This window comes from Schistosoma haematobium, chromosome 4, assembly GCF_000699445.3.
Source record: "Schistosoma haematobium chromosome 4, whole genome shotgun sequence".
In the NCBI taxonomy this organism is placed as follows: domain Eukaryota; kingdom Metazoa; phylum Platyhelminthes; class Trematoda; order Strigeidida; family Schistosomatidae; genus Schistosoma; species Schistosoma haematobium.
Window position 1 is genome coordinate 2,336,818 of NC_067199.1, and position 13,827 is coordinate 2,350,644.

At 34.2% G+C, this 13,827-nt stretch overlaps 1 protein-coding gene across 2 annotated transcripts; it reads left to right on the forward strand.

The window, feature by feature from the left end:
• Nucleotides 1-5,576: 5,576 nt before the first annotated feature.
• Nucleotides 5,577-12,486, forward strand: SLC3A1_6 (Neutral and basic amino acid transport protein rBAT; the record flags this gene model as incomplete). Of its 2 annotated transcripts, XM_035730956.2 has the most annotated exons (10): nucleotides 5,577-5,585; nucleotides 6,505-6,979; nucleotides 7,033-7,334; nucleotides 7,388-7,507; nucleotides 7,554-7,655; nucleotides 7,741-7,862; nucleotides 8,753-9,030; nucleotides 9,489-9,724; nucleotides 10,588-10,704; nucleotides 11,375-12,486. In XM_035730956.2, the coding sequence occupies 10 exons, from the start codon at nucleotides 5,577-5,579 to the stop codon at nucleotides 11,621-11,623; spliced, it is 2,010 nt and encodes a 669-aa protein (XP_035588679.2). In that variant the 3' UTR covers nucleotides 11,624-12,486. The 2 variants fall into 2 exon arrangements, with proteins under 2 accessions (XP_035588679.2, XP_051065955.1); XM_051215450.1 differs by lacking the exon at nucleotides 5,577-5,585 and having other exon boundaries at nucleotides 6,486-6,979; nucleotides 7,033-7,507.
• Between the last annotated feature and the right edge of the window lie 1,341 nt (nucleotides 12,487-13,827).

Sequence of the window (13,827 nt, forward strand, 5' to 3'; positions counted from 1 at the left end):
AGACTGTGATTAACATTGAATACTTCTGGAACTCAAAGCAACTGTCAACCAACACCAAGGTCGGAATTTTCAATATAAATATCAACGCAGTTCTACTGTATGGGTCGGAAACTTGGAGAACTACGAAAGCCATCATCCAGAAGATACAAGTGATTATTAACAGTCGTCTATGCAAAATACTTCGGATCCGTCTGTAATACACCATCAGCAACAACTTGCTGTGGGAGAAAACAAACCAGATCCCAGTGGAGGAAGAAATAAGGACGGAGAAGCGCTGGAAGTGGATAAGACACACATTGAGGAAAACACCCAACTGCGTCAAAAGACAAGCCCTCAAATGTAATGCTCATGGTCAAAGGAAAAGAGGAAGATCAAAGAACACATTACGCCGAGAAACGGAAATAGACATGAGAAAAATGAACAAGAATTGGATGGAATTAAAAGAGAGAGCCCAGGACAGAGTGGGTTGGAGAATGCTGGTCAGCGGCCTGTGCTCCATTGAGAGTAACAGGCGTAAGTAAGTTGTAACATTGAATACTGATGTACTTGAACCAATGGAAATATTAAAAACAATCACATAATTGTTTCATTATAGTTAAGGTTTTCGTAGACACATTCAATAATGACGATTCCTGTCATTTGAACTACTAGATTCATGCTTCATGGAGAGCTCAATTATTTTATAAACTGGAAAGCCTAGAATGTTTATTTCACATTCCCTATTTCAGTTAATTCGTAAGGTATTGAAATAACAATATTAATTCTATTCGTTTTAATGTAAATGTATTGAAGCCTCTAAATTCACCCTACATGAAATATGCTGATTCATTTTGTGATCAATTCACGAACATTCTTAACAAATCTTTCTCTAGTTCATTTTTAATATCTCAAATGTGGAGAAAAATAAAGATGATCCTCATACTAAAGAACCCATCTGGTGATAAGAATGCAAAATTTAGACCCTCACTAACAACTTCACCTTTACAAAAAACCGATGAAGAAACTGATACATCACTCATTTCAATCTGAATTAATGAACATTTTGATCCATATCAGTTCGTTTTCAAATACAACAGACATGGTTGAACTTCATGGGTTGACAGAGGCGCAGGGTTCTAGGTTCGAATCCCGCGGGCAGGACCATTGTTGCGTACTGCCGAGGAATCTCATGTTAGACTAAGACGGTCGTCTAGTGCTTCCAGGTTTTCCATGGTGGTCTACCTTTATTTGACTCATAATCTCAACTATTGAAATAACTACAATCTTTACAAAACCCTCTTTCAGAAAATATTATCTAATTACTTTTATTTCATATACTTTGGAAGAAGTGATAACAGAAAAATTCAAAAGATTAACTAATTAGTAAACTCTTATGTCTGATAAACAATATTTTGTTTATTGCGCTCAAAAAATAATTAAGGTCATTCGCTTTTTGTAATCTGATAAGATCATTAAACATCTTAGATAATGAAAATATTCAATATTAATGAAAAGAAACTTTATAAATGAATGGAATGTATGTTGTATGTTTTCTTGTACCTTAACGTGAATTTCATAATTTGGAAGAACAAAATAACCAACCTTTTTTTATATAATTCAGATAAACATACGAAGATGACTTTATAATTGATGCCAAAATATTTACTGGTATTCCGTTTCAATAACTTTGTATAATTTAATCATTGAATTCATGAGTCCATTGAAGCATTAGATGTTCGTTTCGTCCTATTGTGGGACTCCTCAGCAGTGCGCATCCACTATCCTGTCCGCAGTAAATGAACTTATGACACTCGGTCTCACGTGCGAACAACCAACCTCAAGAATACTGAGCAGGCGTCCAACGATATTAGTTTCTTACTTCAACTAATCGACGAAATTGAGCCACCGTACTTCCAGGTTTTCCATGGTGGTCTAGCTTCGATTGATTCATAAATTGAATGGTTAAATTACTACAATCTCCACATAACCCTTCTCTGAATGAATAATTATTTATTGTAATCATCCGATTTGTAGGTCTATTAGGTTCATGATCTCAAACACCGGTTTACAAAATTTACATTCTATACTCTTTCTAAACTCAATTATACACAGATGGATGACAGATGTACTGCAGTTCACCCAGATTCTCAAGTTATATACATACTATTCACTTATATGTAGATCTTAAACATTGAAGGTTTGTTGTGCTAATGTCATCAATGTTATTGTCTAGTATTTTCTCAAAGAACAAGCTTCGGAAGAATATATTTGAATGTGATAAATTGGAAAGAATTTGATAGTAAGTGACATGAATCAGAATCAAATGAGTCTGCTGAATTGCAAGCAGAAACTGTGAACTAGAGTACAAACAAAAATACTTCAATGTAGAGGTAATATGTGGTATCATGAAGACGATGATCCTATTGACTGCTTTGTACATGTTTACTGTTACTCGTCCTGCAATTGTGAACTACATACACCCTATTATCTTTCGGAAATTTTCTTTCAACATGAGTAATCAGGATCAACCTTATACTTTACTTATCCTGTTTTGTTTCACAAATACATCGGAAATTCGTTTGTAGGGTGAGTTCAGCACGAATTAGCAAATAATTGATCAGTCATGTAGACAAATATGGAATATCTTTCACTAATTAGCTTTAACTACAGATGTAGTTAAAGATTTAGCTGTGTGTTTTAGCTCCGTCATCACCTCCTGTGTGTCCGTCTCCGTGTACCCATTTTGTTGTGTTCTTCTGTGAACATTACACATTTTATTCAAATACGACATCTGGTATAAGAACCACGGTAATTTTCAAGTGAACAGTATATGTTGTATTTTTGAGACCGTCAGAATTATCGACTGTATGTCAGACTAAGTTAGAAGAAGGACTATCATAAACCACTGCGAAATAATGTGTGGTGTTTGAATGAACTAATGATACCTTTGTACTTGTTGAATGCTTGATTGACTATTCTAAATACAGTACATTCGTTTTTGGTTATCTAGTACTTCTTGATCCGATTACGTTATTTCTGGGATTCTTAGTTCATACCATAATTCAAATACTTCAGTTTATCAGATCATCTTAATCATATTGACAGAATTTTCAATGTTACTGAGATGGCACTATCTAAACAAATACTTGTTTTGATACACTTACCCAACACTTCATAAATGACGTCACCAAGCCTGTTAATTGTGTTTAGTCTATCGACAGTGTCAGTTGTCAACCGTACCGGGATACCTCATCTCCGACTTAGCTTAAATGCTTCAGATTACATTTCTTCATATCCAATCACGAACATACAAGCAAATACATTTAGTTCATAAGTAGTATGTCATATCCCAATTAATCACATTCCAATGTCTTCTCATTCCAACTCAGACAAACTCATAAAATTGTCTATTGTCAATATGTGGTAATATTTTCGGTTTCCAACGGCTTTGTCAGTGGTACGAGTGTCTGTAATGAAGAATTGAATGAAGAAATCAAATATGTTTGTCATACAATTCGTTGTTCAGAAGACGATATTATTGTACACGATAACAATGCCAGATATAATTTCGAAGCAATCTCTTGACAAACTTCCTACTTTCTACAGTTGTAATTTTGGTCATCGTCTTTGTCATCACTACCATCATCGTGATTTGCTCTGAATATCTGAATATTCTCCGTCTTTATATGCATATTTATCTGACTTTTCTAAAAATATAAACAAAATTCTGGTGAAGAAACATGATTTTTAGAGGTAATATATGGATAAATATGTAAGCATTATACTTGTTGTCAAATTGAAATCAACATTCATTTGCATACATATATACTTGACAAGTTGGTGATAAAGTTGTTTCTGGGAAACGGTATAACACACGAAATTCGTTAGACATAATTTAGACCAATTTAATGGAGTATAATGAGAAAAAGAATGAAGAACAATTACAAACAAACTGAAAAGAAGGACAGTTGATCGAGATACCAAAGAAAGGCGATCTCAGCAAGTGTCATAAGTGCAAGGGCATCACTCTTCTCTCAATACCACGTAAATTCTTCAATAGGATGTTGTTAAACAGGATGAAGGACTCCGTAGACGTCCAACTTCGAGACCAACAGGCTGGATTTCGTAATGATCGATTGTGTACTGACCAAATCGCAGCACTATGGATCATTATGGAACAATCGACTGAATGGAATTCATCACTCTACATCAACTTCAGTGACTACGGGAAAGCATTTGACATCGTGAATAGGACAACACTATGGAAACTTCTTCGATACTGCGGCGTACCTGAGAATATAGTCAACATCCTTCTGAATTCATATGATGGATTAAACTGAAAATCGTTCATAGATGATAGCTAACACTCTCGTTCGAAGTAAAGATCGGTGTCAGGCAACGTTGCTTACTAACAACCTTCCTCGTTCTCCTAGTGTTCGACTAAATCATGAAGACGTCAACATCTGAAGGGAAGCACGTAATACAGTGGACAGCTAGGATCCAGCCGGACGATCTAGACTTCGTAGACTATTTGGCTTATCTATCATATACGCAACAACAAATGCAGGAGAAGACGACCAGTGTAGCAGAAGCCTCAGAAACATTAGGTTCTAGTGACCCGGAATCTAACTCCAATTTAATCGTATGATTGATTGTTATTGAAATATATATGTCGCCTATCCTCGTACATAATCATCGACTTAAATCGCGTTAGTGTGAATAACTGAATTAAATAAGTCAAATAACGAGAATGGACTTTTGAATACATATATTTTGTATATGGAGTGAATGGAATAGAGCGAAGCGACATGACGCGCAGTGGAGATGGCGGGTGAGCCGACTGTCCATTTAAGCAAGCGTTAATCAATATTTATAGTCACACAAAAATAGTCTACAGACATGTGATGAATAGGATAAAAAGTGTAAACATATATATGCGCTCATATAAAAACAGTCATGAATGATAAGCGAATAAGTAACGAGGCAAAAATGTGACTCAAGTAGAATGAATTGATTGACCTGTCTGAAAGCCAGAATAAGCTATGTGGGCTTAACATAATAACCAACACTACAAGGTCTCAATATACACAAAGTAAAAGGCGAGATTCTACGATACGACACAACACGCACCAATCGAATCACACTTGATGGAGAAGATTTGGAAAATGTAAAACTCTTCACATATCTGAGCACCATCATTGATGAACACGGTGGATCTGATGAAGATGTGAAGGCTCAGATCGACAAAGTAAAAGCAGTATATCTACAACTGAAGAACATCTGGAACTCGAAACAACTGTCAACCAACACCAAGGTCGGAATTTTCAATATAAATATCAACGCAGTTCTACTGTATGGGTCGGAAACTTGGAGAACTACGAAAGCCATCATCCAGAAGATACAAGTGATTATTAACAGTCGTCTATGCAAAATACTTCGGATCCGTCTGTAATACACCATCAGCAACAACTTGCTGTGGGAGAAAACAAACCAGATCCCAGTGGAGGAAGAAATAAGGACGGAGAAGCGCTGGAAGTGGATAAGACACACATTGAGGAAAACACCCAACTGCGTCAAAAGACAAGCCCTCAAATGTAATGCTCATGGTCAAAGGAGAAGAGTAAGATCGAAGAACACGTTACGTCGAGAAGTGAAGATAGATATGTGAAGAATGAACAAAAATTGAATAGAACTAGAAAGGAAGGCTCAGGACAGAGTGGGTTGGAGAATGCTTGTCGGCAGCATGTGCTCCATTGAGGGTAAAAGGCGTAAGTAAGTAAGTAAGTAAGCAGCTGTACAACTCGAGCAAGTATTGTCATCGAAATGAAACTTTTTACTCGCTGATCTATGTTAATTCTTCTTCAATGACACCGTGGATTACTTTACTTAGTTATTAATTTTCAGTAAGGGGCTGTGAAGATTGTCGAGTTTAGATTGATATATCATGAATGGAACAACGTCAGACCACCACTGAAGACGTGAAAGTACTAGACGACCGTTTCATCCTAGTATGGGACTCCTCAGTAGTTTTTGTGTTTTCAGTGTTCAGTTGCTCATATAGTTTACCTATATGTCTACTACATGGGACTGAAGTCATCAATATTCAACTTAATTAACCAGTTCTTCTTGTTCACAAGTAATTTACTGACTTCATACAATAAAGTACTTTTAAATAAGTTTGTGTAGGGCCGTAATTACAGCAAGATAAATTTACTACCATTTGTTGTCTAATTATTTTGATCATCATTTCAGAACTACATTTCTCTGTTAGATACACACACACATACACACAAAGAGAGAGAGAGAGAGAGAGAGAAAGTCAAACTAGTTATCCAATGATTATGAAAAGAGATTGAGTTGACTGGTTAGTTGTTCATTCCACTTGATACTATAACATTTCTGTATGTTCAAGCACAGCAATTATTTGGCTAGAGGAATAGTATATAAATAAGAACACATAAATGGTGAAAGATTGAAGCAACTGTCTTGTTATTCAAATTGACTACTTTCATTACAGTTCATTAGAGAACAAGTCGGTATCCAAACAAAGTCATGAAAACCAACGATGGTCTACTATTTATGAAAAGACCTGAAAATCCAAAGCAGATAACTGAAAGAAAGAAAGTTGATTTGGAGAATGGAGAGCATAATTATTCAAAGAACTTTGACAAGACGTTGACAAAAGAAGAAGAAGATGCAACGAGTTTTTCGTCAAAGTTACTTGAGCATAAATCTCAATTAGAGAGTCGTCTACTCACTCGTGAAGATCTGATTAATTTAGACAAAATTGAACCTCGTTGGAGATATATTCGAATAGGATTATTAATTGGATTTGGGATTATATTTTTTGGCCTTTTAGCAGCATGTATTGTTTACATAATTGTTGGAGAAAAATGCCCATCTGTGCCTAAATTACCATTTTGGAAATCAACAGTTGGTTACTGGTTAGATGTGTTTGCATTTAAAGACTCTACAGGCGATTTAGTCGGTGATTTGAATGGTAATGAGTATTAGTGTAAAACCTTTATCACTCAAATGATTTTATCCTTATAGGACTCACATCTGAAGTAGATTACATCAAAACTGTAGTCGGTGCAGGATATGTGATATTGGGTCCCATTACTAAAGGATTTTACACTAATTCATACAATATGCTCGGATTAGTGGAAGATTACGAGCAGGTAGATGAGGCAGTCGGCACAATGGATGATTTTCGTGTTCTTTTAAAAAGATTTCATAAAAACGGTATAAAGGTGGTCCTGACTTTCAACTTCAATGCCATATCCATCAATCATAAATGGATTTCAGAAAATGAAGTCAAACTGAATTTGTTTAAAAATTCTCCTAATAATAGCGTAAAGTTATTGTCTTTCTTTCATAATCACCTCATAATTTATTTTACATAAAGATGTCACGATACGGAAAAGCGATCAATGTAGATATCGGTGATCAGAAGTTTTATTCTGTATTTGGATCACCGAATGTAGATCTAGATTTAACTTCTTCCGAAACTCAGAAAGCAATATTTGTATGTTTCAATGAATCCACTTATTAAACTGTATTATTACCGATAGGATGTGATCCACTTTTGGATGAAAGAAGGAATAGATGGAATTCTCCTGGATAATGCTGCATTTTTTGTTGAAGAAGAAGAAGAAGAAGGAACACAAAGCAACGTAAGTCTACAAATGATAATTCAATGATAAATGTTTGTCCCTTTATAAACTATTCTCTTTCCTTTTACTCTATCTGTACATTTAGCTCGGTTCAACATGGTCGGAAAACTGTCCTAATTCTCAATTATATAGAAATGGAAGCGTGAAATTTGTTGAAAGTGTAAGAGAAGAAATGAACAAGTGGATTAAGGAAAGTGGGAAAGAAAAGTAAGTTCGTTATTGATTATTAATGTTGTTGAATGTTTTGTTGTTTAAATCAAAGTGGTAATCAGAATTTTATCAGAGACGAATGTACACCTTTTATCTGCTTTAATGTAAATCAGTGATACTTTCCATTATCTACAATGCTGTGTCATCTCGGTAGTGTTAAAGTACCAGGTTGTAGATCACAAACGTAGATTATCTATGTCGAATGATTAGAGACCTACTCGAGTTAGATAGGAATGATGTGACGAACCAGATAACTACGAAATCACACCTCACGGTCAACATCTAATGTGGATTACTTCTTCGACGTATAAAAGTATTATGGCTGCTTTGAAGACCGTATAACACAAACGACGTTATTAAGGAAATATATTAGTAAGAATGAATAAAGAGAAGATAGCGAGACCACCACCACATTGGCTAGTCCATGGCATATGATCAACTGATGAGCGTTGGTTGTCCTTGACTTTGACAGGAATCGACTATCTGTTCGATATTGAATGACCCAACTGCCGGATGATTTGGCTACGACTCAATGCCATTTCTCTGACCCTATAAAGTGATCAATAGAAACTCATCTAATTGGAAGTGAATGAAACTACACTTCTTAAACATGCAACAAATAGTTAAATACTTTAAGGGGTTCATTGGATGCATAGCTTACTAAATAAGATTACTGAATAACAGAATTATTAAACTACTAGTGATAATCTGTGTTTTCTTGTATTCACATTGTATATTGAGTCATTCAATCGTTTATTATAAAATCTGTTACAGTGTTAGTTGTTGCTCAAACCATTGACATCATATTTAAATTTACTGAATTTCATACAGTTTATATAAATGATCTCAGAAACACTTGTTTGTTCTATGTACAATATCTTCCACAGATTATTGGCTGTGAACTCTGGTGATACAGGTTGTGGTGTGGGAGATAATCCAGATCCAATGTTAATGTTCAGAGATGCGGCTGATTTAATAATCAGTCGCGAATTGGTTTTCAATAGGGGTAGTAGTGAAACCCGAGTATCATTCAGCAAAACATCCATAGAGAAATATTCTACATATTCAGACTCTGATAGGGAGAAATTAGGATTGATAGCAAGTACTTCAAATAATCCAACAGATTCAGATGTGATTCAGCTTGCATTAACATTATTATTACCAGGTATGTTAACATGATTATGGCATCTGTTTATATGAATTAAAACTATTCTTCCATTTTGATATTCTAGTCTTCTAATGCAAATTAATTCATCATTGAAAATATGAAATTCACAAATTGTGGGACATTCATAGCAACACTATTGAATGAGAACGACGGTTCTAACTGATACACACTACAAGATGTCATGATGAATGTTTATGAAAACACATTTTCCAACTGCCTGCAAATTCTAAATACCAGAACATTAATCCAACAATCACTGACGACGTCGTCAGGTAGACATGATTGATGATTTTAATACATTTTAATAGTATCTTGTTCTGTGAACACAATGTTTACATTGTGAATTCCATCATGAAACTAAACAAGAAGTGTTTAGTCTGTAATCACTCGCAATTAGATAGTGTAATGTGTTTAGCTTACTCAATTATCATACAATATATTCTTCACATCTATAGGACAACCAATAATTTATTATGGAACTGAGACGGGTATCAGTACCATGGAATTATCTCTTATTCCGGAAAAGTTATATCCAAAAGGGAAACGTTACAATGATGAAGTGGGATTTTGGTCTACACGATCTCATTTACCAATGCCATGGGATTTCAATGGGAGGAGATTTTCAGCAACAATAAATGACTCTAGTTTTAGTGACTATTTGGATGGTTATTCACATAAGGAAACCGTTGAAGTAAGTTATATTAGTGACTTTCATACATTAAAACCTTTCAAGTTTAATATAAAGTAACTGACAAGCTTTATTCAATATCTGTAAGGTACTAACGCAGTACAGAGTGGGTTAGAGAATGCTGGTCAGTGGCCTATGCTCCATTGTGAGTAACAGACGTAAGTAAGTAAGTAAGGATACTCAAGCATAGAAAATAGTAATTCAAATGATTTGTCCAAACATTCAGTATTTCCAATCTGATGGCTAATAATTAAAGTAAACAGAATGGAATAAGTTGGTCATCTGTTTACTACTAATGATCAATTATGGTAGTGTTGAGCTAAACTATTCATCATTTATAATGAAATTATAACGATTATTCATGTTATTCAAGATTCCTTCATTCAATATTCGCCAGGATGACAATGTGAAATGAGGAAACGTTGTGTGAATTATGAATTGAAAAATTTAATGATATTTAATTGTGATATAATGCCCGTAATCTGAACATGAACAGACATTGATAGATTCCAGGAAAGTTCACTTCATATCATGTTACAACTTGATAGGATTGGTGAAATAGTGCAAACCGAATGAAACTCTGGTTTCAAAGTGAAGTCATGAATGAACTCACCTGGTAACCGGCTTAATTTTCAATCAATTTAAGCTACCGTTTCAGTGAGTGTAGTTGTATTTTTTATTGACATACAAGTCTTGGTTGATATTGAACAATTTGTGATAAATTGACGGATGCTTCATTTTAAATGAATACCATATGTGAAAGTATTTATTTTGGTTGACAGAAATAGTTAAGTCATATAGTACTGTTGTAATGCAAACACTTGTACAAATCATTCTGAATGTGACAATCTTTTTGTTCTTTGAAGATTCAGCTTGCTGAGGGAAATAATCTATCAAAACTTCATCTCGTTAAGAAATTGGTGACTTTACATCAGCATCATAGTTTGAAATGGGGAACAATGGAGCGGATAAGTTTTGGTGAAGTAAGTGATTTCATAGTTTACTTTTTCTGAGGTAGTTTTCGCACGCAACCACTGTGAGTTAAATGTTTAAAAGGAATATTCAAAGTCAAAAATCATATCACACATCAATAATCACCATTATCAATTTCATGAGAGATAAGTGATTCTTCAACTCTGTCGCTTCATTTTCTTATATCGAATTCCGTTATCATCTATTCGTTACATAACGATATTGGTATAGGCATCCATAAGATAGTTGATAATGTTACGTAAGAAAGCTATGCCAATGAACAACTTGTTTGGAGTTGTTTAGCTAAAGCTTCATTAATCACTATGTTGAAACATTTGTTTCAATATGTTTACTTATTCTAGATGGTTATTTCATGAACAAATTAAGGAAAATGTTGTTCACTCATTCATTCATTATCACCATTCAACATAAGGACTTGAAGCAATAGGTTCATGACTTCCGAAGGAACTCGGCTTTCACCATGAGGCGTCATAACATTTCTAAATGAAGACCTTCTAACACCCAAGCAGAGTTTAAGTGGTTTGATTTTTTTTTCTAATTGGCGTTTTTCAACGAGTTATTTTTCTACCGGATGAGGTCTCTAACCCCAGAGGGTCTCCAGACGGAGTTAAAGCTGTTCAATATCTAAGTTTATATATTGTTTGAATAATTTAATTTTAGGCATCGTCGGATCATGTAGAAGCATTTGTACGAAAGGCAAAAGGATTCCCATCATTCATTGTGGTAATATTGAAGCAGTTAATGGAGGATTATCTTTTGGATCTCACTTCTGTTTGTTCATCAGTTACATCGAAAATAATTTATCCTTCACATCCACATTTACAAGTTGACATTCCATTAACAACTTCAAAAATATACATTCCGAAAATGGACAATTCAAACTACATCTTAGTATTTCATTGTAATTGATTAGATCTTTATCGTATTTGAAATCCTCTAATCAACATTTCAGATTGATTCGAATCTGACATGGAATAACAAATTGTAATCTCATTCACTACTCTGTTTATTGTGACTTTCTACATTCATTTTGTTAGTGTATTGAATTTGACATAAAATTATCTATGGTGTATAACCGTTTTCATTTTATTGTAAATCTCTGATTTTCATGGAGATTGTGAATTTGTCTGTCAACATACTTCGAATCAGAGAGGAAGTGACTATTCTGTGGAGATTCTATGTGACATTCAATGATGAAAGACTGTTTGCTGGATGTTTTATTATTCAACAACACATTTTTGTGATTGTGAATATTTGTTAAAATTTAATTCGATTTTTTTTGAATTTCACACACCATAATCTTACCTCGGTTCCTGTTTTAATTAAACACATACCTACAGATTATCATGTCAATTGTTTTCTATCGGTGTCAGTCATTATTGCTTAACACAAGACTAAAAAAACAACAAATTTTGTCTTTATACTTGTACGTGAATATTGAACTTGCATGAGTTGCTCTTCATCTCTAATTTGTACTAGATTTAAATGATTTGATATGCTTTAATTATTTGTTTAAATAGGCAAGTTTGTGGTTATTAAGTTGTAAATGTTCAATTATATACAACTCTTCTGCACTTTTATAATTATCTCTTCCAATGACTGCAATATTACTAGCTGTACTACTTATAAAAATAATAATAATAATGACAATCTTATCACTATAATTTCAGTGTATACTAGTATCAGCATGACAATAATGAATATTATCATCTTACTATTACCACGTCTCCCACTATTCTAACCTGTTCGTCTCATTTCGTATTTGTTTGATACGATATTGTAGGGTTTTTGTTCTTTTGCTTGTACTTCATGATCCTAATATATCTGCACCTTGTTTTACCGGCAGATGTACAAAGAGAAATATGTAAATGTGGTGTATGATTATTACCTGAGAGAATAACACTTGACAGTAGTCTGCAAGATTTCACACATCTATGCATTACCATATTCATAATGAAATTAAAAGACATACCATTCATCTCACTAACTGTTTTCAGTGCACTCAGCAACATAGCAGATTCTTTCCTCAAGAACTCAGGAACTAATAATGGAGAATAGTAAAGAAGAATAGATAATACACAAGAACTTGCAAATCGTAACAGTAATTATTGAGTAATGCTGAAAGCAAGTAGGTTCTTTATATACAAATCAGATAGAAAACTGTTTTCGATATCACTAAAGAGTGAGATCAACAGAACTGAGAGGGAAAGCCTGCACCCAGTTGAACGATCTTTGAAATAGTTTGCATTATAGAATATTCAATAATACAAACTTCATGATGTCTCAATAGGGTGTTCAAATGTTGTTCACATCTCAAATTAAAGTTAACAACATTTTGTTCGGAATTAATTATGAGATCGTTAAAGAAACCCCATAGTTCATTAAGCAATAAGAGATTATTCATTTCCGTGAGATTTGAAGACAGAGAAATTGTTGTGCATACAGCGAAATAATTCGCATACCTAACAAAGGTTTTGTTGTAGAAAATGACAACCTATGTAGGATATGCAAGAAAATAGATGTGAAAAGGACAGCTCTTTATAACACACAAGCTCGAGAAGATGCAAGAATAGGATATTGACCTACAAGTATGGTATATCGTCCTGCTCCAGAGAAGTAAGAACACCACGATTTAGTATTGTTATTGAACCTGTCAAAATTACGGCATATCACTTGAAAACAAACCACCTAAATACCTGTTGAGGATTCTTGTCATACAGAAAGTGTTTCGATCGTCCAGGAAAATCAACAACCCTGATAGGTGGCACATGTGACTTCCAATTCTAACTTCTCCAAGTAACCGACAAACTAGTATTTTGAAAATTCTAAATAACTATAGCATTTACAAGCAGAACATCGAATGTATTCGTGAAATCACGGCTTCACTTATTCGCTGGACGTCTTTAAAGCCACCTTTGATTTTTCCTCAGTTGAAGAATCAGCCCATAGTGAGTACAGAGAAATTTTACCAACCTACAGATTAAGCAGCAACAAAGAAAAAGCTAGGCGATCCATCAATAAAATTAATTTTGCTTGTTTCTCAAGATATAAACAATTATTCTATGTTTATTTAAGTCAGATTTTCATTTGCAGTTACATAGAAGTCTCAGGCT